This window comes from Carcharhinus amblyrhynchos, chromosome 3, assembly GCF_965287045.1.
Source record: "Carcharhinus amblyrhynchos chromosome 3, sCarAmb.v2.hapA, whole genome shotgun sequence".
Taxonomy (NCBI): Eukaryota; Metazoa; Chordata; class Chondrichthyes; order Carcharhiniformes; family Carcharhinidae; genus Carcharhinus; species Carcharhinus amblyrhynchos.
Window position 1 is genome coordinate 93,491,149 of NC_137326.1, and position 27,651 is coordinate 93,518,799.

General features: G+C 42.7%; 1 protein-coding gene across 3 annotated transcripts in view; it reads right to left on the minus strand.

Moving 5' to 3' along the window:
* sgpp2 (sphingosine-1-phosphate phosphatase 2) overlaps positions 1-27,651 on the minus strand; it is a 52,336-nt gene that overhangs the window by 3,839 nt on the left and 20,846 nt on the right. For 2 of the 3 annotated variants that reach the window (XM_080185538.1, XM_080185537.1), the window contains 3 exons: positions 15,956-16,135; positions 12,304-12,393; positions 6,594-11,323 (listed from right to left, as the gene is read on the minus strand). In XM_080185538.1, coding sequence (XP_080041664.1) covers positions 10,781-11,323; positions 12,304-12,393; positions 15,956-16,135 — 813 coding nt within the window. In that variant the 3' untranslated portion in view covers positions 6,594-10,780. Of the gene's footprint in view, positions 1-6,593; positions 11,324-12,303; positions 12,394-15,955; positions 16,136-27,651 lie in introns of those variants that run through there. The other variant, XR_013886322.1, reaches the window with a different exon arrangement.

A 27,651-nucleotide genomic window follows, 5' to 3' on the forward strand; every position in this document is an offset into this window, starting at 1 on the left:
AATCCCTGGAGCTGTGAAGCAGCAGTGCTAACCACTGAGCTACTGTGCCGATATCTATCACTTATCTAGCATGTATTTGATTTCAGTCAGGGTCAGTCAGTAGGGATTTTGCTTTATTGGTGGGGCATCTCTTATGTCCACATCATATTCTGTTAGTGGGATACATGCTGGTTGACCCCAACAGATTTCTTTAAATTCCTTGAGCAAAGCATCCTAATCCTTCCACTCCTCTTCTGTTACACAAGTTAATTGGGCATTTCGATTTTCCAGAATTTCAATGTTTGCCAGCTTTACAGTCAGAGGTTCAACTTGGCAGTACTCCAGTCCCTCCTCTTTGTCTAACTCATGCTGGCAGTCCTTTACCCTCTGGGAAACCTAGTTGACTGGTCCCTTGGCTGTGACATTTCTTAACATATTATGAAATTATGGCTCTTCATTGGTGTGGATCAAATAATCGACCTTATTGATCCTTTTTGGCCCTGCAAGAATCCTTTGGTATTGGCTGTACCATTTGGACCTGCCTGTCTTTTTAAGATGGAGTCGGGGGGAGGGCTGCTATTAAATAGTACAGAGTTGTTCCCAGGACGTGGTGTCCTCCCTGGGCTCCAGAAATGTATTTTAGTCATTTCAGAAAGGGCTAACGCCTTGTGTGATTCAAACTTGTGGACTGGTTAGTGTCCCTTGTGGTAATCAGTCATGTGAGTACTGTAGGCAATGAATCTGATCCATTATTATCAGGGTTTGGGGATATTGCTCTTACCCCCACCTTGGTGTACCCTTGTGGGGGGTGGGGGGAGGTGGGGTAGGCTTATGATTTAAAATGGGTTATTCCCAGATTGTGGACAACCTCCTGAAACACACAGGACATGGAATCTATCCCCTAATCTGAATGGATCTCTTTTAGAAAACACCATTAGGTAAAGGACTAGGTGACCCTTTTGCTGTGCTCATTTTGAGGAGACTGCCCTCAGGGAATTGGGTGGCTAGGTACATTGTGGTAAGGATGTTCTGATAGTCTGTCTTGGTTTTGGGTATCAGCCCTACACAGTCAGTATTTGATTAAAGGGTTCAAATGCCAGTTGAGATCAGCTGGTGGCAGGTTTTGCAATATGCAACCAGAGGTGAAACCAGAAAAATCACCTGCTGAGGCAGGCTAAGGTTTTGCAGGTACCCAGATGTCTGACCAGTGGAATAACATGGGGAGTTCATAAGGTTTCCCTACAAAATTTTGGGGACATTACAGTCTTGTGGAGCACCATTCACTCCTCATCTGCGGATCTCCCCAGGGTTTTCCACCAGCACATTACTACCCCATCTTGCAAGTAAAAGCTAGGTGACTTCTGGCTTAAATTAGGTATTCTGAGTTATGCACTTTAATTCAGGGTAAGCCTTATGTGCGTTAACTAAGAAGGCTCAACTGATCAAGTCCTCTCCATAAAACAGCTTTCCAAAGAAGGTTTTAGCTAGCAAGACCTGTTGGTTCATCCAGCTGGAATGCTGACAACATGTCTAAATTTGTCCGTCTGGCTTGGGACTAGGTTGTTACGTGATTGGGAAAAATCCCCGGAACTTCCTCCTATAGGCGCTCCGTTTCCCCTTTTCCACTTGGTTACTTTAGGATTATGGACTGCCGCCATCTTATAGCCAGCAAAATCATTCCCAACTGACAAATCTATCGCTGCCATGGGTAGCTCAGAGATAATCCCTACAGTGACTGAACCCAGAGCCAATGGAGGGGAGTGGACATGCATCCTCCTCCAATTTCCTTGATCAGCATCAGGGCCTCCATGAACTTATCCACTTTGGCAGCAGGGATAGAAAAGTAGCATTTTATTTAAGTGGAGAGAGGTTGCAGAACTCCAAGGTACAGTGTCCTGGTACATGAATCATAAAGAAGTTAGTTTGCAGGTACAGCAAATTAAATTAGGAACTGGCAAAGGATAAAAGTTTTACAGCTACTGTCAGAAAGCTACGCAATTGTCTGTGGTTGCACGCCAGCTGCATTTTTTGGATTGGAAGTTTTTTTTGTTCACAAATAGACTGAGTCTGTGCAAGTCACCTTGCAGGCTCCATGCAATCAATAACGCCTTGGAAAGTGTGAATTTCTGCTGAGCCCAAAGCTCTTGCCTCTTTAGCTGTAATTATTGGAAAGAGGATAAATTAGTTGTACTTTTTGAAGAAGGTAATGTATATTATGCACTAATGATATTACCAATATTACCTGGAGAAAATTTGGTTGCCCCAGAAATTGAAGGCACAGTGACCTTTCAGCCACAAACAATGATGTGCAATGACCTGTTGCTGGGCTACAGTAGGTGGCATAGCTCGTTACTAGACAGCCATCTTCTCAGTCCAATTGTTGTAGGAAATTTTATTGTCAAAGAGCTGCCTGGGATAAGACTTCCTCTCCTTTGCCTTCTGCAGACCCCTGCATCCTTGTCGTTTATCCTCCACCCTCAATAACACATATTACACCAATCTGCAATGAAATAATGCTGGAACTCCGAAAACTCAGTTGACTTCAAGATGTGGCTGCCAAAACAGCCATAAGAAAAGCTATAGGCCCACTAATAATCTAAGAAGACTCAGCAGAGATTTAAATAAAAGATGCTGGAAATCTGAAATAATAGAATAAAAACAGAAAATGCTGGATAAACTCAGGTCTTCCAGCTCCTGCGGTGAGAGATACAGAGTTAACATTTTGAGTTCATATGACCCTTCTCCAGAAATGAAAAAGGAAAGAAATGTGATGAATAACATATTAGAAGAGGGAAGTGGGGCAGAATGGGAAGTCAGTGATACATCGGAGCCAAGGAGGTGACAAATATCTCGTGGACATGACACAAAGAGGCTGTTAATGGTGTTGTTAGAGACATGAAGGGTTTTAATAGTGGCAAAGCTAGGGTACCAGTCTGAGGTGGAGCAAAACTGAACGAGGGATGGTGGCAATGTGAGGGAGAGGTGGGGTTGAGCTGGGACAAGCTAGGAGAGCCAGATAACAATGTACGAAGGGTGGGATGGAGAAGGTCAAGATGGTAGGGGAAGCTCACAGTCCAAACCTGCTGAGTTTATCCAGCATTTTATGTTTTTCTTTCACCAGAAACCAGAGTCAATTTGATATTATTAATAATGTCAAACGTGAGGGCATCCCAAAACCAGAAAGGTAACATGGGACACCAGTTTTTAGTGATGTGTATTTCCAATTTGGTATACTGTGAGAAAAGATATATAAATCAGGGAGGAGAGATTCACTTTGTGATTAATTAATAAAGGATATTTATTAATTTAAAAGAACAGCACACAACAAGAAGGATTATGATACAACAGTACATCTAACTACACTGATGGCTATACACACAGTATTACACGAAGTTACTCCTTTGTCCCCAACTACCTATGTTTCCCAAACTCTGAGACGTCCTTGTTCCCAATTAACATCCACTGCTATACAATTCTATGAGCTAAATCCAGCAGATAGTTACCATGCACATGTTATTTATCCACATTTGGGACAATCATCTTCAGTTTCAGTGAAGGCGCAATGATCTCTGTTTGGTTTTGGATTTTAACCGGCTGCCCTTTTTGCAATAACTTATTATCTGGGGATTGTTTTCTGCAGCTGGGTGTGACTGTGATGATAGCGGCTGCTACTGTAGCCCTTTCTCCAGTTACCGTGCTATGGATATATAATTCTTTTCCTTTGATGTTAACTACTCTGTGGACCCAGCATTTAGCATATGTGCCAATTCCTTTATCTCTTCACTTCGAAGTTACCTCTACATCCCATTGTTTACCCCTAATCACACTGGTAAACACCTGCTTTTCTCACTGCTATGCTAATTTGCATATCAAACCCCCTTCAAATAGCTGCCCTTATCAATGCCCCTTGTAATGTTATCCCAATTTCATTTTTTAATCTTAATTTTCCCCAGTTCCTAATGATACAACTTGCTCATTCACTGTTCCAGGTGAGGGTAAGAATCCATATGTTCAGCACTCCCAATGTTCAACTCAGGTGAAGGGTCTTCCAATGGGCAATAGAGCCTAGTTTCAATAAAGGTCACACTGCTTAGGGCAGGGATGACTATCTGACCCAACATGATAGCTGGGGGAATAATAAAAACAAAATACTGTGGATGCTGGAAATCATGGGAAAACTCAGCAGGTCTGGCAGCATTAGTGGAGAGAGGAACTGAATTAATGTTTTAACTCTATATGTTTCCTCTTTAGAGTTGAGAGGGAGAAATGTGATGGATCTGATACTACTTAAGATGGGATGGAACAGGTGAAACAAAATCTAAAGATGAGAAATACATGACAGCAAGGAGAGATTTGACAAAGATGTCATGGGCACAAGACAATGGGTGTATTAATGGTAGCATTAAAGATCGAAGCTGATCCTCAATTAAAAGTGAAATACCAGAGTGTGTTAATAGCTGAACAAAGTTCAGCACTTAGTCAAAGCAAAACTCAACAAGTGACAGATGGTCCTGTGGGGAAGATGGTGGTGGTGGTAGTTGTGGTGGGATTGGTGGGGCAGAGGGGGCAGTGGGGGCGGTGGTAGTGGTGGGATGATGCATTCGGATAAAAGAAATCGTATTTATAAAGTGGGTCAATATGTCTGAAGTTGTTCATTTAGTCTCCCTGCTATAAAGGAGAATACATTAGGAGCTGTGATTGCAGCTGACCAAATTGAATGAGGTGCGAGTGAAAAGCTGCTATACCTAAAAGAAATATTTGGGGTATTGGATGGTAAGGAGGAAGGAATTTGAACTTGGACATCACAATCAAACATTGTCCCCAACAATGTTAAATTTTATACCCAAAAATAGCAGAATACTGTTGAATTTCTCCCTCATACAACTTCTTTTCAATTTATTCAATTCTCTGATCTCATCTGCAGCTGGGATTCTCCAGTCCCGCTGCCATGAATGGGGATTTGGCTGAGTGCCAAAATTCTCCATTCTTGCTCGCAGTGGTGGCAGGGTGTGCAAAACCACAAAATTCTGGCCTTAATCAGGCTCTAACTCACAGTAATTTGCCTGAGTGTTTATTGTACAGTTTAAATAATAAATCAACATCCACCTCATTCCAAAAGAGAGGAATCACTTGTAAAAATAACTTTATTGTTTCTGAAAATCACAGTGCTTTTACTAATCTGTTGTGATTAAGGGTACAAATTCCAGGATATATCTCAAGAAAGTAATTATAAATAGATAAGAAAAAAAATTGCAGGTCATTATTTCAGTGTATATTAGAATAATTATTGGTGAGATCATCTAGGTTATAGTTCACTGTAAAGTTGCCAAGGATTTCTTTCATGCATTCGATATCTACCGTCATAAGAGCCCTACATATCATTTCAGCAACTTGTGCGGTGGTATTTGTTGATGGTTTTACATTGCAATTCTTCCCATTTTAAATAGGGTCTGCAACAGTCTGCAACAACTTATTTTTATGTAGCAACATATGTTAAACATCCCATGGTGCTTCACAGAGACAGTATAAAACAAAAAATATGACTTAGAGTCTTTTGGCTGTGATGGTTTGACAAGCTTAGTCAAAAAGATAGGTTTTAAAGAGTATCTTAAAGGAGGAAAGTGAGGTAGAAAGGCAGAGAGGGTTGGGGAGTCAATTCCAATGCTTAGGTCTAGGCAGCTGAAGATATGGCCACCAATAGATGAGCAAAATAATCAGAGATGCTCAAGAGCTGGAATTAGAGGAGTGCAGACATCTTGGAGAGTCGTGAGGCTGCAAGACCTTACAGAGATAGAGAGGGACCAGACCATGAAGTGATTTGAAAACAAGGATGAAAATTTTAAAGTCGAGGTGGTGCTTTACCAGGAACACATGTAGACAGTGAGGACAAGGGTGATTGTTGAATTGGATTTGGTGCAAATTAGGACATAGGCAGTATTACATTATCTCATGTAACTCGATGGGAGAACTCATGCCAGTGAGAATCACTGCTCGTCTCCACCAAAGGAGACCAGGCACCATAGCCATGCCATTGAGACAATTGAAGCTCCCATGTGATTGGAGGCATAGCTGGGCAATGGCAACCTGGCAGTGCTCACCTAGCACCATGACACTGCCCACCTGGGCACTCTCACAATGCCCATTTGGGACCACAATTGTGCCGGGCAGCACCAGGGGTCTGTGGCCTAATTATGGCTGGGCCAGTGTGACGGTGTGATTTTGATTGGGATGCGGGTATGCACAATGACAGGGTGCTTATGCAAAAGAAGCTCTGCAAAGTGGGGGCTCAGCAAAGGAGTGGGCACTGCACAAGGGAGGCTATGCAAGAGGGGCTATGCAAGGTGGGGGGCTCCATCAGGGTATTTATCAGGAGGGTCCTGATGCCTGATGCTGGCAGCCTGTGTTAGCGTCGGGAGTGAACATGCCGCTGATGATTGGGGGGATGCTGGGCCTGATGTCAGTGGGGTGGGATGGGAGGAGTCTCCCAGTTCATTAAGAGATGAAGGCAATGTGCACAGTGGCATCCTGAGCAGTCTGAAGCTGGCTTCACTAGCATATTTAGGCTCTACGCCCACACCCCAACTCCCCCATTCCCATCCCCCCCCACCACCCAACCCATTGCCCCAACTGGGAAGATTGCAGTGCCAAACTCACCCAAAAATGAACACTTCATTTTCAGACTTCTATGACACTTAAGAAAGGTAGGAGTTGGTTCGACACAGTGGAAGAGGAGGAAATCAGACTGAAGAGTTTCAAGCATAGAGTTCTGCAATAGATAGGCATAAACTTTGGAGGCAACAGCATGTTCAGGGACTTTGAAGAAGAAAGTAAGGCTGAAGTTGGGTACTCTTTATTGACGGAAGTTTTACATATTTGTTTCAAATAACATTTTCCAGAGTATGCTGCATTCACAATCTAATTGCTACACCTCTGCTTAGTTATGACTGACCAATAATAAATGGATGATGATTTCACTGTTTCTCCACCTTCACATCCAACAGTGCCTATTTTTTCCTTGTGACTGAAACACTGTGAAACGTGTTACAGAAATGCTCAAGGTGCTACAGAAATGCAGCTATTATGACTAAATTATCAGTACAATACATACTCAGAACATGGTCAGAAGTTAAAATAAATTATTCATGGAATGGATAGAACTTTTTAAAAAATTGTTCAAGAGTTTGGGTGTCACAGGAAAGAAAAACATTTATTTCCATTTTTAATGATACTTGAGAAAGTGAACCACTTGAATTGTGGAAGCCTGTGTAGAATAGGTGTAGTGAAAGGCCTGCAGGGTAGAGAGTTCCAGGATTGTAACCTAATAACAATGAAGGAACGATAAGATAAATCCAAGTCAGATGGTGTATGACTTGGAGGGGAATTTAAAAGTGGTACTGTTTCCATGGACCTGCTGCCCTTGATCATCTAGGTGCCAGAGGTTTGTGTGTTTGGAAGAAGCCTCGCCAAGTTGCTGGAGTACATCTTGTCGATGTACTATATCCATGGTGAGCCAGCGGTGAAGATAGTGGATATTTAAGGACACTGATAATTTGTTAATTTTCATGTTTGGATAAGATTGCCACAATTAATTTGCAGTCATGACACTCAAAACCTCTTCTGACATATGAACCAACAGTATTAGTGGTTCTAATGGTGCAACATCAGGCATGTATCACAAGTTAATAACATATTTATTTATGTTCCAATGGAAGATTAACCTGTTCATTAAATCTGAATCCTTTTTTTTCCAAAAAGGCCTTTTTGAAAAGATTGAATATTTTAGGGTATAGCTCATTACTAATCAAAACTAATGTTATTAGCTTTTAGTTAGAAATTGGCATGAAAGGTTGGTTTAAAAGATCTCTTTTTCCTGATGCAGATATTCCTGAACCAATGCCTCCAAGAAAGTGGTTCATGCAGTACACTTAAATAGGAAATCTGTTGTAAAGCTGTCCTGGCTATCCTGGGAAGTACACTGAAGCGACAGTATGTAGTATTGAAGAGTGATGAAATGTGGGTTCATCCCTATGATCCCTCAACTCCAACATATTACAGTTGGGAAGCTGAAAACTGGAGACCAGGAGAAGGAAAACAAAAGGAGGCATTATTCCAGGTCTCCCTTGCACATTTAAACGTTTCATTCACTGCACTGTTGCACTGAGAATAGATCACCCACACACACTCTTGGCTAGCAATAGGACAAATCCAGGAGACCCAGTAAACAACTGGACAATTTCATATACTCACAAAGAATAGTTATAGTTGTTTGTCATACAGAACTTAAGTACCACTGGGTAAAAAAGACATATGCTTTCAAATCTTTTCATCATACAGGACAGCAACATAAGATAAACCAAAAGTCAAGCGAACAATAATTCATACTGCATAAGAAGAGAGTGCTGATTCATTGGCAAATGGACTCTGAATGGTTAAGGCATTGCCATGACAAATGAACAGATCCTTATGTGAATGTAGGGGAGTCTAAAACTAGAGGGCATAGGTTTAAGGTGAGAGGGAAGAGATACAAAAGTGTCCTGAGGGGCATTTTTTTCACATAGAGGGTGGTGAGTATCTGGAACAAGCTGCCAGAGGTAGTAGTAGAGGCTAGTACAATTTTGTCTTTTAAAAAGCATTTAGACAGTTACAGGGGTAAGATGGATATAAAGGGATATGGGCCAAATGCAAGCAATTGGGACTAAATTAAGGGTTTAAAAAGAAAGGGTGCTATGGACAAGTTGGGCCAAAGGGCCTGTTTCCATGCTGTAAATTTCTGACTGTGTGGCTTCTACCTAACTTGTGGTTCATTTACACATGCCAGAAGTCACAGATACTCATGCATAGGGCCCAGTTCTTTGCAGACAGAAGGAGTATGTCCATGCATTGCACTTCTTCCAGCTAAATGAAAGCTTGGGAGCAGCCATTCCCTAGTTCATTCATCATGGCAATGCCTTGAACAATCAGAGTTGGTCTGTCTGGTTTGTATTTGAAATAAAAGCTTGGGAGTTATCAGTTCAATATGGAAATGCCTCCACCAGTCAGAATCCACTTGCCAACCAATCAACAACCTCATCTCATGCAGCATACATTGTTGCTTCCCTTGGCTGTTAGCTTGTCTTGTGTAGATGTCCTGCTAAGTGGAAGATTTGATTTGATTTGATTTATTATTGTCACATGTATTAACATACAGTGAAAAATATTGTTTCTTGTGTGCTATACTGACAAAGCATACCATTCATAGAGAAGGAATCGAGAGAGTGCAGAATGTAGTGTTATAGTCATTGCTAGGGTGTAGAGAAAGATCAACTTAATGCAAGGCAACTCCATTCAAAAGTTTGACAGCAGCTGGGAAGAAGCTGTTCTTGAGTCAGTTGGTATGTGACCTCAGACTTTTGTATCTCTTTCCTGATGGGAGAAGGCGAAAGAGAGAATGTCCAGGGTGCATGGGGTCCTTAATTTTGCTGGCTGCTTTGCGGAGGCAGCGGGAAGTGTAGACAGAGTCAATGGATAGGATGCTGGTTTGCGTGATTGACTGGGCTACATTCCAGATCTTTTATAGCTCCTTGTAGTCTTGGGCAAAGCAGGAGCCTACCAAGCTATGATACAACGAGAAGGAATGCTTTCTATGGTGCATCTGTAAAAGCTGGTGAAAGTCGTAGCTGACATGCCAAATTTCCTGAATTTTCTGAGAAAGTAGAGACATTGGTGGGCTTTCTTAACTATGATGTCAGCATGGGGGCCAGGATAGATTGTTAGTGATCTGGACACCCAAAAACTTGAATCTGTTGACCCTTTCTACTTCATTCCGGTTGACATAGACAGGGGCATATTCTCCTTTATGCTTCCTGAAGTCGATGACAATCTTCTTCATTTTGTTGACATTGAGGGAGAGATTATTGTTGCTGCACCAGTTCACCAGATTCTCTATCTCATTCCTGTATTCTGACTCATCATTGTTTGAGATCCGACCCACTACGGTGGTGTCGTCAGCAAACTTGAAAATCGAATTAGAGGGGAATTTGGCCACACAGTCACAGTATAAGGAGTACAGTAGAGGGCTGAGGACACAGCCTTGTGGGGCACTGGTGTTGAGGATGATTGTGGAGGAGGTGTTGTTGCCTATCCTTACTAATTGTGGTCTGTGAGTTAGGAAGCTCAGGATTTAGTCACAGAGGGAGGTGCCAAGGCCCAGGCCATGGAGTTTGGAGATGAGTTTCATGGGAATAATGGTGTTGAAGGCTGAGCTGTAGTCAATAAATAAGAGTCTGACATAAGTGTCCTTGTCTTGGTGTTCCAGGGTTGAGTGCAGTGCAGGGAGATGGTGTCTGCTGTGGACCTGTTGTGGCTGTAAGCAAACTGTAGTGGATCCAGGTAGTTCGGGAGACTGGAATTGATTCGTGCCATGAGTAGCCTTTTGAAGCACTTCATAATGATGGATGTCAGAGCCACTGGCTGATAGTCATTAAGGCACACGGTTGCTTTTTCTTAGGTACCGGGATGATGGTTGTCCTCTTGAAGCAGATAGGGGCCTCAGATTTTTGTAAAGAGAGGCTGAAGATGTCTGTGAAGACCTCCGCCAGCTGATCCGCGCAGCTGGAGTGCTCATCCAGGTAGTCCATCCGGGCCAGTCGCTTTCTGCGGGTACTATAGTACTAATCTATCTTCAACAATTCTAAAGGATATAAATAGGAAACTGAGTCTTGGTAGTGTTTGCAGGAAATTTATTTCCAGTAGGTCCTCATCAACACATTAAATGCATCTCAGACCCATATGAATTTGTAGAGAAACTATCCACTAGCAATCCTCATAGTTTAAGTAATTGATGCAGCAAAGGCACTATGACTGTTGCACTGAAGCCAATAGATGAATATGTTGCAAATTTATATGGTACTTCAATCTTCAATCTTTTCTTAGCTTCCATATCATGTCCTGCAACATCAAACCAAGCATACAGTACTTTAAGGGAAATAGTTTTGACAACTTGGCGAGTAGCGACAATAACAACAATTCCAATGAGAAAGCGTGCAATGGCCAACGACACAACTTCCACGGTTATGGATGGTATTTCAAATGGGAGAGATCCTGTAGGTTCATATGTTCGACCATATTGATAGTTCATCCAAAATCCAACTATGCATCCTGATGCAACACCCAGGATAATGGTGGTGTCCCCTCTGGTTGGGCTGTAATGGTCTAATTCTGGATAGTTATAACTCATGAGAAAGGGCAGAACAATTGCAATGATGGGAGTTAGAGGACTGGTTAACTGAAAATTGTCAAGAATGTTCCAGAAAGGATATGTAAGAGCCATAAGCACTGCAGTAATCAGGACTCCACAGATCACATCCTGAAAATTGATGTACACAGAATTAGCATACATTGACAGTAAACTATTATTAAAGTAGTTCAGTAGTATATCTTTGAAAAACCCAATAAAAAGTTAACACTCTTTCTGAATTGTTGGGTATGGACTGCAATAAAATCCTGGCAACTAAAATGAGCAATAATTTGATAATTTGTTAATTTTCATGTTTAGGAAAGACTGTAATAACTAATTTGTAGTCATGATACTCAAAACTGCTAGCTGACATGTGAACCAATGGTGTTTGTGGTGTTAATGGTGCAACATCATACATGTACCACAAGTTAAGAACAAACTTATTTATGTTCCAGTGGAAGATTAACCTATTTATCAAATCTGAATCCATCAATTGAAAAAATACCTGTTTGAAAAGATTGAGTTAGCAATCACTCGGGTCAAAACCTAACATTTTGATCCTGAACTTCATTCCTCTTGCATCTTAGAGGTACTGACACTTCTTAGATCATAATGTCATGATTCTAGTAGTCCTGTTAAATTACTTATCCTCCTTGTGTGACCATAGATGTTAAGCATTGATGCTATTTGGCAAGAGATGGTGTCCTTGCTTCACAATGAACAGGAATAAATGTCCTCCACTCAGGTGAATTTGAAAGTGGGAGGCTGCCTTCCCAATTGCTCTGACACTAATTCAGACCCTTAAATGGACATTTAGTGCCCATTGAAGGACTCATCCTGCCACTTCCAGAGCAGTTAACATGCTTCAAGCTCTCAAAGCAGATCCTATTGAATTTGCTTCCACATTGTCAGCGCTAACATGATTCCTTACAATTGTGTTAATTTCCTCTTTAATCAAAGCAACTTTATCACCTTTACCTTGTTATTTATCCTTCCTAAATACTGAATACCTTTGGATGATTGATGTATAATATCATCTGGTCTTCTGTGCTTCTGTTAGTTATTTTTAATTGGAGCTAACTTAGTAATAAAGGGAATTGATCTCTTACCAGCACAGTATGCATTCCTGTATAGAGCCTACTGAGTGAGACCAGAGCAGACAGCACCGTTGCAGCCATTAGTCCAAATGCAACTGAATACTGTAAATCGAGCAAATCAAGTCACTATTAATGGAATAGATTAATTATTCAGTACAGCAAATTTCACCGAGAGAACTGATCCAATTAAAATTAAATTAAAATACACATAAACTATACAACATTAAAATATGCCCTAGTGTCGGGGGATTAGCATGTTAAGTATTTAGGATTGCAGGAATAGGGGTGGGTGGGATTGTTGTTGGTGCAGACTCGTTGGGCCAAAAAGCCTCCTTCTGCACTGTAGGGATTCTATGATTTGTAAAAATGAGCTCTCCCTGTTTGATAGGAGTACATTATGATAATAACTATATGTGAGGACAAATTAATTTTAAAAAATCCCACTATGGTATTAAATTGTTGTAAAAAAACACAAAGGATAAATTTGTAACACCATGAGGACTTGGCAAATGTCTGATAAGCAAATTAGTATATATGATGTGTATGCTGTTAACTGACCTTAAAAAGAACATAATTACTGCAATTCCATTGTACAGAAAGTTGTTGATTTAAGAAAAGCTAAAATGACACATATAGGAAACTAAAGTATGTTGACCGTTGTCACTAGGGTAAAAGTCATAGATGCTATCATTTTGTGAATGGTGGAAATTGGCACTGTGCCATAGATGAGCAAGATCAGGCATAAAACGTTCACTTTGACAAGTATGGGATACATTTTCTTTAAAGGTTGCTCAATAAGTGAGTGAAGCTGTATGGGTCACCCTGCCACAATTCCTGGTTGCCAGTTCAAGAACACCTAAGGCAACAGCTTAGGAACTTAATCCAGGGAGAACATTAATGGGAAAAATATATTCATACAATTCTTGTGGTCCCTGGAGCGGTGCATAGGGACTATTTTTATTCTGAGACCCAGTGTGAGATTGCCAATACATTCCCACACATGTCATTGCTTCTTCTGACAAACTGTCAAGATGTTTCTTTTGCATTTATTTCCTTGGCCAGAGAGACCTCAAATTTTGCTGCAAATATAATCAGCACAGACAATACATAACGTATGGAGAGTATTTAACATGGACTAAACACATAGCTATGCAAGCTATCTACTGCCATCAGGTACTGAGCTAGTAAAAAAAATTGGCAGATTCATATGTTTAAATCATAAAGTTGATTATATCAACTGCTTAACTGTTTCTTAAGGACTGATAAAGATATTAAGTACAGATTTATTGGACTAAACTTAGGCAGATTGACTTGTGCTTTAAAGAGATCAACAAAAATATTCAATGGTTCCTTCATAAGTTTTCAGTTTTGTTTTATCTGACCTTTTCTGGTCTTATGCTGATGGGGGTCATTGTGATGCTATTGACATTTATTCCGGCAATACTTATTCAGTTAACACCATTAATAAGAATGATCTAAAGGACTTTATCAATCATTTGATCCTTTGAAAATATTCACTAAATTTGTTCAAGAAGTAATGTGACTCAAATGACATTTGTGTAGCTTAAAGCATTCATTTTCTGCATAAATGTTGCAGTAAAGAAATATTTTTAATTTTCATGCACTCATGGTTAGCCAGCCTTCTCAATTTACTATTCTTTACAAAGAACTGTTTTCAAGCTGCCATTCCAAGTTTATGGTATTTTGGCACCACCAAGTAAGCACTGCTACAAAGCAGTCTGACTGCAGAGTCTGATGTGGACGTGATAAAAATGAATGACCTTAGAATGTGCAAGTCATTGTTTAGCCAGATGCCAATTTTCACAAATTTCTATTTGTCGGAACTGTCAGTCAAAAGACAAAACATAATCTATTTTATTTCACTCAAAAAAAACCAGTTCACAATTGCAGTGTTTCATTTGAAGACAATTTGATGCTGAATTTTGGGGATATATGAAACAACTCAGAAATATTATGCTGTTTTAAACAGCATTGGTTTATTCAGCTTGCAGTGTTTTGTTAGCTCTTTATTAAATATAAAAGACATGTATTTATATAGTGCGTTTTGTGACCAAAGCTCTGCGTAGCAAATTAAATGCTTTTGAACTGTAGTCACTTTGTAATATAGGAAATACAGAAGCCAAGGTCCCACAAACATCAACTCAATGATGGCTAGATATTTTGTTGATGTGATTGAGCAATGAATACTGATCAGGAAACTGGGAGAATTCCTCTGCTATTTTTCAAAGTACTGCCATGAGATCTTTTATATCTCTCCAACAGAACAGATGGGTCCTCAGTTTAATGCCTAATCTGAAGATGGTCTGACAGTCTAGCACTTCCTCAGTACTGCATTGGAGTGTCAGCCTTGATATCAGTGCTCAGATCTGGGACTTCAATGCAGAACCTTGTGATTTTGATTCAGTAGAAAGTTATACTTTAAATTATCTATTTAATTCCAAGGTAGAATGAAGTTGGGAGTCTAAAGGATAGTTACTCAGCATTTCTGCCTGGATGCAAGACCCATGTGGTTGACATTGTCATGGGGGTGGGTTTAGAGAGGTAATAGACCAAAGCAAGCCATTCTAATCTCAGATTACATGTTTTTTTCTTAATATATCCCTGAGCCTTACAGACAGGTCAGTCAAAAATTGAGACAGAGCAGAGAGAAAGAGAAAGCCAATATTTTGTTCACTGTGTAGAATGCAGGTGGGTGTTCATGCTTGGATTGAAGAGGACAAGTTTGTCAGGATTTAAGCAAGATTGGAAGATTCGTCTAGCTCTGGCTCATGTAAGGAATTTCCAGAATAACCCTCACCATGAAATCAGTTCAGGGATAAGAAGTTATCTGGCTAGAAATGGAAAAAGGAAGCAAGCCATCCAGAACTGAAAATAGCTTTGCACTGATTCTTGGAGAAAGAAGTGTTCACAGAGCAACTGATCAATAACTGACACTGTGGTGAGATCTAGTTACAAACTGTCTGTGCAAAGTCTGATTAAATTTAGATTAGTAAGTAAACTAATAAATCTATAAACATAATTTAACCAATCATTACTACCAGCATTTAACAATTTGCTTTTGTCAAAGAGTCTTTTTAGTTCAGATAGCTTTTTATTGAAGGAGGGTTAGATTGAATAAAATTGTTCCAGATTTATAATTAATTAACTTTTACTTTTTCTTTAACATGAAATAATCAGTAAGTATATGTAGATGGATTGAGACATGGATATTATTGGAACAGAAACAGGGAATATGAACATAATTTAAGTTTCATCATTTAAAGGAGCTCTTCAGGTGGGAATTTCCTCATACCCTCTCTGTGGAGGCAGCCTGCCATTGGCCAGTGGTGAGATCTTCTGATCAATGGGGTTTCCCATTAAATGCACCCCTCACCACTGTGAAACTATCAGCAAATGCTGTGAATTAGAAGCTGCTAACTTTTAGCTTGTAATTCTGTGTCTGTCTGTACCTCGGCAAGGCTATTTTGTCAGTACACTATGGAAATAGATAGGTATTAACAACTAGCACAGGGATGCTTAGTAATAAAAAATGAAACCTATAATTCACCTTAAAGCTGCATGTCACTGAATGTATCCTGCTGTATCCTCTGATGCAGTTTTATATTTATGAGATCCTTTCAGGAATAGAATGAAGAGTTCCTACCTTGTATCTGTATATTGTAGCAATTAGGAACGTAAAGGAGATAGCGGTTGCTGCCATAGCATGCGTTGATGGCATACCATACTCCGCATCAACTCTTGTTTCCAACTTTACAACTGGTGGGGATAACGGGCGAGGCCATTTGATGATGTCTTTGGAGGCCTGCCCCAGGTACATAACAATCTGTAAAAAAAAACCACAAAAAGTAAAAGTCAGCGGTTCACAAAAGTACATTGTACAGTTCCATTCTTTTCTGCATGATTCTTTTGGCTACTTTGTCTTATGTAAGCTCTTGATGTTTAAATATATAAAACAATTTAATAAAAAAAATTTGAAAGAAAGTTTTAATTTCTATAACACTTCTACAATCTCAGGACATAACAAAAAGGAGTTGGAGTCGGCTCACACATTCTTGTGCCTGCTCTGTAGCTCAAAAAGATCTTTGACCTCAACTTCACTTTCCCATCTAACCCTGGTGCCAGATTCTACTGCCCCACCTGCCACGGAACCGTAATGGGTGAGGAGGCGGATAATGGAAATGTCTGTGGATCTTGGGCATGAATTTCTGGTCTCGCTTGAGTGAGGTCGTAGAATCCCACAGCTATAAACAAAGAACAAAGAAAATTACAACACAGGAACAGGCCCTTCGATCCTCCAAGCCTGCACTGACCATGCTATCTGACTTAACTAAAACCCCCTACCCTTCCAGGACCATATCCCTCTATTCCCAACCTATTCATCTACTTGTCAAGACACCCCTTAAAAGTCACTATCATATCTGCTTCCACTGCCTCTCCCGGCAACAAGTTCCAGGCACCGACTCCTCTGCGTAAAAAATCTGCCTCGTACCTCTCCTTTAAACCTTGCCCTTCACACCTTAAACCTATGCCCCTTAGTAATTGACTCATCCACCCTGGGAAAAAGCTTCTGACTATCCACTCTGCCCATGCCTCTCATAATCTTGTAGACTTCTATCAGGTCTCCCCTCAACTTCCGTCGCTCCAGTGACAACAAATCTCCAACCTCTCTTCATAGCTAATGCCCTCCATACCAGGCAACATCCTGGTAAATCTTTTCTGCATCCTCTCCAAAGCCTCCACATCCTTCTGGTTGTATGGTGACCAGAATTAAACATTATATTCCAAGTGCGGCCTAACCAAGGTTCTATGAAGCTGCAACATGACTTGCCAATTTTTAAACTCAATGCCCCAGCCAATGAAGGCAAGCATGCTGCATGCCTTTTTGACTACCTTCTCCACCTGCATTGCCACTTTCAGTGACCTGTACACCCAGATCCCTTTGCATATCAATTCTCTTAAGGTTCTGCCATTTAATGTATATTTCCTATCTGTATTAAGCCTCCCAAAATGCATTACCTCATATCTGTCCAGATTAAACTCCATCTGCCACCTCTCCACCCAAGTTTCCAGCTGATCTATATCCTGCTGTATCCTCTGATGGTCCTCATCACTACTTGCAAATCCACCAACTTTTGTGTCACCCGCAAACTTACTAATCAATCCATTCACATTTTCCTCCAAGTCATTTATATATATTACAAACAGCAAAGGTCCTAGCACTGATTGCTGAAGAACACCACTTGTCACAGCACTCCATTCAGAAACATACCCTTCCACTGCTACCCTCTGTCTTCTTTGACCAAGCCAGTTTTGTATCCACCTTGCTAGCTCACCTCTGATCCCATGCAACTTCACCTTCTGCACCAATCTGCCATGAGGGACCTTGTCAACATCCACTGCCCTACTCTCATCAATCATCGTCGTCACTTCCTCAAAAACCCCAATCAAGTTTGTGAGATACGACCTCCCCTTCACAAAATTATGTTGCCTGTCACTAATACGTCCGCTTATTTCCAAGTGGGAATAAATCCTGCCTCGAAGAATCCTCTCCAATAATTTCCCTACCACTAATGTAAGGCTCACCGGCCTGTAATTACCTGGATTATTCTTGCTACCCTTCTTAAACAAAGGAACAATATTGGTTATACTGAAATCCTCTGGGACCTCCCCTGTAACCAGTGAGGATACAAAGATTTCTCTCAAGGCCCCAGCAATTTCTTCTCTTGCCTCTCTCAGTATTCAAGGGTATATCCCATCAGGCCCTGGGGACTTATCCACCTTAATGTTTCTCAAGAACCCCAATGACTCGTCCTTTTTGATCTCAACATGACTCAAACTATCCACACATCCTTTCCCAGACTCAACATCTACCAAATCCTTTTTGATGAATACTGACGCAAAGTACTCATTTAATGCCTCACCCATTTCCTCTCGCTCCACGCATAGATTCCCTCCCTTGTCCTTGAGTGGGCCAACTCTCTCCCTGGTTACCCACCGTTTCAAAGAGTACAAAGGGGAGAAGGAAAGAATAGGGTGCAGAGTATTGTGTTGCAGTTACCGATAGGGTAAAGAGAAAGATTAGCTTACTGTGTGATTGGACCTTTCCAAAGTATGAAGTTTGTTTATTAGCCACAAGTAAGGCTTACATTAACACTGCAATGAAGTTACTGTGAAACTCCCCTAGTCACCACAATCCAGCACCCATTCAGGTCATTGCACCTAATCAGCACATCTTTCAGACTGTGAGAGGAAACCGGAACACCCGGAAGAAACCCACACAGACACAGGTGGACGTGCAAACTCCACACAGACAGTGACCCAAGCCGGAATTGAACCCGGGTCCCTGGTGCTGTGAGGAAGCAGCGCTAACCACTGCACCACTGTGCCATCCAAAAAAATCTGATGGCACATGGGAAGAAGCTGTTCTTGAGTCGGTTGGCACATGTCTTCAGACATCTGTATCTTTTTGCCAATGAAAGAAGGTGGAAAAGAGTATGTCCGGGGCCCTTGATTATGCTGGCTGCTTTTCCAAGGCAGGGGGAAGTGTAGTGGACTCAATAGGTGGGAGGCTGGTTCACATTCAGTTGTTTGGAGACAATCCACTAGTAGCCAGTTATCAATGCAAATTCAGTTGTCCCTTACTTCATACAATGCAGTAATCAATGAGAGATGTATTCACAATGATGACTACCTTACAAACCTGCAAATGCCATTGCCTCTCTTTCCAATTCATCTGTGGATCCAATTTCACTGAAGGAGCACACACTGCAATTGCTCTTTCCACCCCACTAGACTGTTGTTTATTCCACCTGTATTTTTCCTTTCTCATTTGCATCTCTGGTTCTGAATTATTTCTGCAAACTTTATTTACAGATTTTGAAGTTCGCATCAGCCAATGATCATCACAGAATTCTTTTTCCTAATCCATGAGCAGAAGATAAAATTGCAACCTTCTTTTTAATTACTTCCTAATTTGTTCTGAATGTATTTAAGCCTTTACAGCAAATAACCTTAGGAAGATGGAATTATGTGGACTCAGGTCATTGATGTCTGTTCCTCCCACCTGAATTCACATTCCTCAGAAAGACACTTAAAAAGCAAGAACTGGAAGACGAACTTAGATCAACAGCACATGTGTAGTCCTCAAATTGACCTCCTCTGAAATAGCATGATGTCTTTACAATGGACTACACTACAGTGAAATCATTTTATCTGGTAGACATCAAAAGCAGCACTTATATTAAAAATGGTTCTTCAGCGTCAATTTGAAATTTTATCTGAGAAAGATGTAAATAGCCACAGACGTGTTCTTTCCTGACACCTGGCATAATTCAGGGCTGGATAAGGAAGAAGAGAAAGGCTTTTAGCAACTCCATAGGGAGCAATTCAGCTGCAGTCCCAGAGGAATATCGGAAGTGCAAGAGGGAACTTAAGAAAACAATTAGAAGAGCAAAATGGGGGCATGAAAAAGTACTTGCAAATAAAATTAGAGAGAATCCTAAGATATTCTACTAGTATATCAAGGGGAAGAGGTTAACAGGGAAAGAGTAGGCCCATTAGAGACCAACGGGATAATCTAGATATGATATCGCAGGACATTGAAAGGGTGTTAAATGATTACTTCTTATTGATCTTCACTCAGGAGGAGGATATAGGTTCAGAATTCCGGAAAGGAACTGTGAGGAATTTGCATTGTTTGTTATAGGAAGTGAGGAGATATTAGAAGCTTTGACGGGCTTAAAATTGGCAAATCCCCAGGCTCGGAACAATTGCATCCCAGGCTGCTGTTGGAGTCAAGAAAGGAAATTGCAGGGACCCTGATGCAAATTTTTAATTCCTCTCTGGCCATGGGAGGACTGGAGGATGGCTAGTGATTCCGCTTTTCAAGAAGGATGGTAGAGAGGAACCAGGGAATTTTAGACCAGTGAGTCTCGCATCAATGATATATAGGTTTACAGCATGGAAACAGACTCATTAGCCCAACTTGTCCGTAATGAAAAGTTTTGGAGAAAATACTAAAGGAGAGAATTAACCTCCACTTGGGAAGCATGGGTTCTTTAGGGATAGTCAGCACGGCTTTGTTGGAGGGAAGCCACAGCCTAATAACTTTGATAGAATTTTCTGAAAAAGTGATTGAGTGCGTGGATGAGGGAAATGTAGATGATGGAGTTTATACGGATTTTCGCGAGGACTTTGACAAGATCCCACATGGGAGACTGACTGAGTAGGTGAAAGTGCATGAAATTCAGGGAAACTTGGTGAGATGGATCTGAAACAGAGGAGGTTCACCAGGATGTTGTCTGGGATAGGGTACTTGTGCTATTAGGAGAGATTGGATAGGCTTGGATTGGTTTCTTTAGAGCAGAGAAGGCTGAGGGGGGGAACATGATTACGAGGGATATGGGAAGGACAAATAGGAAACAGCTGTTCCCCTTGGTTGAGAAGTCAATCATGAGGGGGCATTGGGTGGGGTGGGGGCAGGAGATTCAGAAAAAATCTTTTTACTCAGACAGTGGTGAGAATCTGGGAAGGTGGCAGAGGCTGGAAATGTTACAACATTTGTAAAAGTATTTGGATGAGCATTTGAAATGTAACATTCAAGGATATGGGGACAAGTGTGGAAAATGGGACTACCCAACTTTAGTGGTAGTTATTGTCAGTGCAAACTCGATGGGCTGAAGGGCCTTTTCTGCACTGTATGCCTCTATGATTATGAACTTGCAAATCACATTTCAGTACAAGAATTCCAGCACTTGGATTGCATGAGATATTAAGACATTTCCAAAACAAAACCAATAACTTATATTTATATAGTGCTTCCAACATAATAAAATGTCCCAGTTTGATTCAAGGGAGCATCAATAAACAAAGTATGGTGCAGGGTCACGTAAGGAGACATTGGGTGGAATTTTATGAGATTTTTCTGAGTGTCCAGATTGCATGAAAATGGGGGAGTTTCTGATCCGTTTTTTTGGGTGAGTTTTCATGCCTAATCGTATGCAATCAGTCTTTGAAAATATGGACATGACCGTTTCTAGCCTCCAGAGACAGTGGATGGGGCTCAATCTGCCAGGCAGCCAGCAGCTTAGATTGGAGCCATAAACAACACATGCGCAGAAAATGCTAAAAAAAACCAGAAACCTTTCCAGCCCCCTCGAGCCAGTTACAGTCTCCCACTTAACCCCCCACCCCCCCCACCATGGACATTGGAGACCCCCCACCCCCACAACATTACTGACCCCCTTATCCCAACCCCCACACCCCACCCCTGGAACCCTTTGCACATGGTCCCCTTATCACCCCGCCCCCAGCCCTGACATGACCCTCTCTCTTCCCTGCCCCCGATCATCATAGAGACACAAATCCATCTCTGCACTCCATCAGCACATCTGCAAATACTGACTTGGCTTCCCCTCCATGGTAATAAGGCAAACTGCATTAAACTCGCTGGAATGCTGTAATGGGCACATGGCTTACCCAAACTGCCTGCCGCTGATTTGCCCTAACAAGGGAGAGCTCCATAAAAACCCCAAGGGTGGACAGACAGGCAGGCAGTGCAGAACAAAATGGCCTCCAGGAAGACAGGAGGCGAGGACTCAGCTGGCCCCATGTTACATGCTGGACCTCTGAGATCACTTCTCACTTAGCTGCTGGAGATGCAGCAACAGAGCCAGGGAATTCAGGAGGGGCTGACGGCCACATTGGATCAACTGCAAGGCTGTTGGGAGGACTCCCAAAGCTTTCAGGCAGACCAGCTATTGCCTGTCTTGCGTTGTTCCCAGGCCAACATCACAGGGGCGGAGTCTGCGGTGGAAAGCCTGGGGGCAGGAGATCCTCACCATGAGTGGCAGGCTCCAAGCGATGGCTGAGACACAGCAGGCCACGGCGGAGTCCCAGAGGGCCATGGCCGAGTCACAACAGGCCACAGATGAGTGCCTCAACAGGCTTCTCGAGATTCTGTGGGTCATGGCTGAGAGGTTCGAGATCTTGCAGGAAAACCAGCGGGACAGTGCTGAGACACAGCAGGCTATGGCTGCAAGCCCTGGAGAATGAGGCCCATTCACAGCAGGTGATGGCTGAGAGGCTGTAGAGTTTGCAGGAGACCCAGTGGGACAGTGTCGAGACACAGCAGACTATGAAAGTAGCCTTTGATAGCATGGCCCAGTCACAGAGTGTCATGGCTGAAGGGCAGCAGAGTCTGGCCCAATGTCAGAGGGCACTTGCTGTGGCCACTGACAGTCGGCCATTGCAGAGGGCTCGACCACCATGGGTAGGATGCATGACTGGCAGGACTGGCAGAACCAGGTGGCGCTGGAGCTTCTGGAGCTCACTGCAGAAGCACCACTGTCCCATGGAGTTACCTAAGGACTCACAGGAAGCCTGAGCGAAGAGTAAGAGCTTGAGCCTATGCCAGGGCCTTCACCCAGGAGACTGCAGCTGTGGCTACACTTTCTGACCCCCCCACTTCCTGACACCGGGGCATCTTAGGGGCAGAAGGATGAAGTGTGCCACGGATACGTCCCAGACATTTGGAAGCTGGTCAGGGTCGCAAGATCCAGGCGCTTCAGAGGATGAGCGCTAAGGGCATTACAGGCCATGGGATGCAGTAACCATCTGGCCACCTCCAATGTAATTCCTGGGGAGACCAAGGTGTAGTGGAAGGCCACGTAAAGTTAAGAAGTTGTAGAGGCACAAAGATGGCATAGGTGAAGGGTAACATTAGTTAGATAGAATGTTTAGGCACTTTAAAATCTCACATTCACAGGTTTTTACAATATCACTTACTTTGAAGGCACTTTTATTGGCACCAATAGATGATATTTCACCCCACACCTTTGAGAAATTTGTCTCTGATTAGCCTCCAACAGGAATTACTTACCCCGATGGTCATCGGTGGGACCTTACACATTGATGTCAGTGGAGGAGGCTCTAAGTGCATTGTGAAAATCAAGGCACTGAAATAACTCACTGGCTAAAGTGGGTGCCATGCATTGGCAGTGGCTTACAGCATCTACAAGGCATTTCCAGAACCCAGGAGAGATTACCACCCCCCACCCCCTACCTGGGGCCCAGCATGGATGTTTAGTGTTCCCTCACCCACCACCCAGATGTGGGCCCAGGTGCCAGCGTGCATATGGAGCTCAGGTAGGAGGTTAAGGATTAGATGGAAAATTGAGGTTTCTCCTGTTCCAAGGATTAACTTTTGGAAAGTTGTTGATTCATTAAAATGGAAATCAAATTAAAGTAATTTTGGCTCCAGCAGTGTTGGCGGGGGTGGGGGGGGTGTTGTGGTGAGCGGGGAGCGGAAGGGGTTGATGAATAGGGGAAAGGGCCAATGATCGGTGGGGGGGTGGTGGGGAAATTTGGAGGGGACCGATGATTCTGGGGGAGAAGTACCGACATCTAATGGGAGTGGGGAGGAGAGCCCCTAAAACCTCTGTGGTGCACTGAGGGGAGGGTTATTCCTGTTATGATTGGGGTGTCCTTTAAAGATGGCACCCTGATCTCAGTACAGCCAGGTTTTGCTAGCATGTTGAGGCCCCTCCCCCTGTATGACAGCATGTACACACCCCCTTGATTTTTTTTTCAGGAAGCATGTCGTAAAATCTGGAGAGAATTTCAATGTGTTTCTCCAGAAGATCTCTTCTGAAGATTCCCCCCAGTGTGTCTGAAATAGTGGAGAGAAATACAATGATATTATTCAAAGGGTTAAGTCCATTATGTCCGTGTGACTTTGTGAGCACAGTCTAGAACTCAGGAGTTTGCTTGCAAGACCAGCTGGAACCAGAAAGTATGCTGCTAAGGGAGTATTGACTTCTGCCTTCAAACTAAATATCATGTGACTGGCCATGACAACATTGCTGCTATCTCCATGAAAATAATAGAGAGTAAATAGTGGCCAACCTTCTGTAAATTGGCAGGCTGCAGTTATTGGTTTCGTTGAGAGCTTTAATTGGAAAAATATACATTCTTGAGTAGATTTTGTGCTGTTATTTTTTTAATATAGTTTCCACAAACAGAAAATCATCTGCCACATTAAGCCAAATAGTTTCATTTGAAAGGTTTTATTTTTGTCACTAAATTCCAGCTGTAATTTGTACACAAAATGTGCTTCTACTTCTTGCTTGCTTTAAAATAATTGTAATGAATGCTTCTCAGATTGCAGCCATACCATTAGTGATTGCACAAAAAGGAAAAGCAGTGCATAAATGGTAACACTGTCATGATTTCCTGAACGATTTTTATTTAATGCTGATATATCGTTTGGGTGAATAAATATATTCAGCTTTACATGAAAATAATAGCCGGTAGCTACAAGCATATGAATTTGGGAGTGCACATTTTAATTCCAGTATCACTTGGAAAGTCAACTTCATTCTCTGCTCCACTCCAATGCCAGGGAATCAAGCGTAAGGCTCTGTAACACTGCCCATGTTAGGCAAACTACCTCAAGGATAATTAAGCATTATTACAGAAGTGATAAGTGTTATTACAGAACTGACAGCACATAATGATCACCGGGCCTACGCTGGTGCTTTCTCTTGAACTGAAGTTTCCCTAATCTAATTTTGCTACCCATTCTCATGATATTTCCACGTCCTTCCCTCACAAAGGCTTATTCAGACTTCCATTTTAAATTACATGATGGATGGAAATTTCTCACATTTTCTCCAAAGTGTCAGTTCCAGTGAGAAAACAGGGGAGAATTTCCACGATTTCCTCATTCTTGCCAAATTTTCCACCCACGTCACCATTCCCACTGCTAGCTAACGCAGGCTCAGACTTCCGCCTCACATCTCTATATTAAGGAGGTCCTGTGGAGCAGTGGATAATGTCCCACCTCAGAACTTGATGGCCAAAGAAAGTGCTTTCATAATGTGGCCAAACAGGTTGCAGTGTCAACATGCAAAATCCTTCCAACATGCCAATGGCTGGTGGTAAGAAGGGGAGAACTCTGAGTTAGCTATGCTTGATGTGGAGTGATGCCCCTCAAGTTATAAGCCTCTGGTGACAGATTAGCTGCCCGTTCCAGGACTTACTAGCTATGGAAACAGATGAAAGTCTGCCTTAGTGCACCACTAGGTGTGGGATGAGAATTGGAATTTGAACATTTCTATATGGATTGAACAGTTGACCTGCCACCAAAAAACACATTTCCAACTCAGGCCACATCATCCTTAGTGACCAAACATATAAATCACCAACACAATCTTAATTGATCCAAAATGGGTGAGCAGTTCCTATACATATAGGGAAGAATGATGTCAGGATGCTTATGTATTAATAATGCCCTATCGCAAGTCACTAAGAGATGTGTTGGTTGAGTCTGCCACAAATTTCATTCCTTCCTTGCAAGTAAATAGATCATTCACAAATAAACTAACCTGTGACATTTGTGTATGCAAATAAGAAGAAACAGCATTCACTCTCTTTAATTTTATCAAACCATAATGAATCAGTGGTGTTATGAGCTGGAAGCCATGTTCATTTTGGCTACTTAGAAGACTGGTATTTGTATAGGGCACAGATCTGAAATATATAGTCACACCTGCCTCTGCCACGAGGATGATCTAAAAGAGCTCATGAAAAGGTTCACTTGCATCATAACTGATTGTAAGTGTCAGTCACATATTTGGATTTGCACTAGATATGCATTGAGATTCTACCAAAAAATTCTAAGTCCACAATTTGAGGGAAAATGGGAGTAACTTGCACAGGCTTTTTCCAGCATGATTTCCACAATGAATTTCTGACACTCTGTACACCATATCTGGAGACTCAGCAATCTGTCAGAGCAGAGATCATGCACGTGCAGTGGCCCTGCACTGCCAGCCTCCTGATCGCAGGCCAGCCCTGCAACCCCCCATTGTTGGCCAGGCAGAGGCCTTCCACCCCCTGATCACTGGCTTCCTGGACCACCCCGGGCAAGCCCCAATGTCATCTCACTCTTGCCCAGCCCCTTATCTTCCCGACCCGCCACCTTGCCAACCCTGATCTTCTGAATTCCCCCTGCCTGCAGCCCCGAAACTACACCCCTCCGTCCCCGACAGTCCTGACACTGTGACCCACACAGTGACCCAAGCCAGGAATCGAACCCAGGTCCCTTGCACTATGAGACAGCAGTGCTAACCGCTGTGCTGCCCTTTCAGAAGTACACTGAAACAAAAGGCAATGCATGCATCACTGCTTCTCTCAAATCATCACCGCCTCGGGCAGTCACAACCGCTCCCACCCCAACCCCCACCTGGATGGCCAGCCCCGATCGTCACCCTCCCTCCCTCCCTTTGCCACCAATCCCAGTGCAGAGTGGCAGCAGGATCCACAACCCCTCCGTCCTCCCCCAACCCCAATTGATCGCCTTCCCAATAGGCCCAGCTCCCAATAGGCCATACTTCCTTTAGCTCCACCCACTTTCACTGCCGATGCCTGGTGGCACAGCCCAAGGAGCACCCCCTTACCCCTGACCTCCAAGGGGAGCTTCAATGGACTCTGTTCCCCATCAGTTGTAAACCCTGCTGGAGAGAGCCGCTCCTGCTGGGAAGGAAACACTAGCGGATCTGGAGACTTCAGTACCAGGCCTGCTAATGAAATGGAAATGAAGATTTCCATAGGCTAATCAGCTCCATGCCAATTTCCAGTGTGGAGCTGATGTTCCTTCAAATCTTTTGCTGGGAGGCACGTGGAGGCTGTGGCACCCACTGGGAAGCCCATGAAAGAGCCGCTGCTGACGTCTCCCGGCAGGCTGCGCTACTCGAGCAGCGCAACGGGCTGGGAGAATCGCCCGCATAGGCTCAGATGCACCAACCGCGCCTGTAAATGGCCCTCTCATTCCTTAAAAGTAAAAAGTAAAGTTTATCTATTAGTCACAAGTAAGGCCTACATTAATGTTGCAATGAAGTTACTGTGAAATTCCCCAAGTCGCCACACTCCAGCGCCTATTCAGGTCAATGCACCTAACCAGCACATCTTTCAGATTGTGGGAGAAACCAGGGCACCTGGAAGAAACCCACGCAAACATGGGGAGAACGGCATAGCGACCCAAGCCAGGAATTGAACCTGGGCCCCTGGTGCTGTGAGGTGGCAATGCCACCCACTGTGCCACTGTGCCACCCATAATCTCCTTACAATCTAACCTGAAGCTATCCAATATCTAGCTGAACAATAGTGACTTCCTGGGCTCATACAGCTCTGTACATGGTCTACAGAAATTATTTATTCCCTTGAGAAAGTGGACTGGTACACGCTCTTAACTGACCAGCACTCAGGCATTTGAACCAACAAATGGTTTCCTTGACATGAATCAGGTGGATGAACAGTATCTTTTACTGAACCACTTGT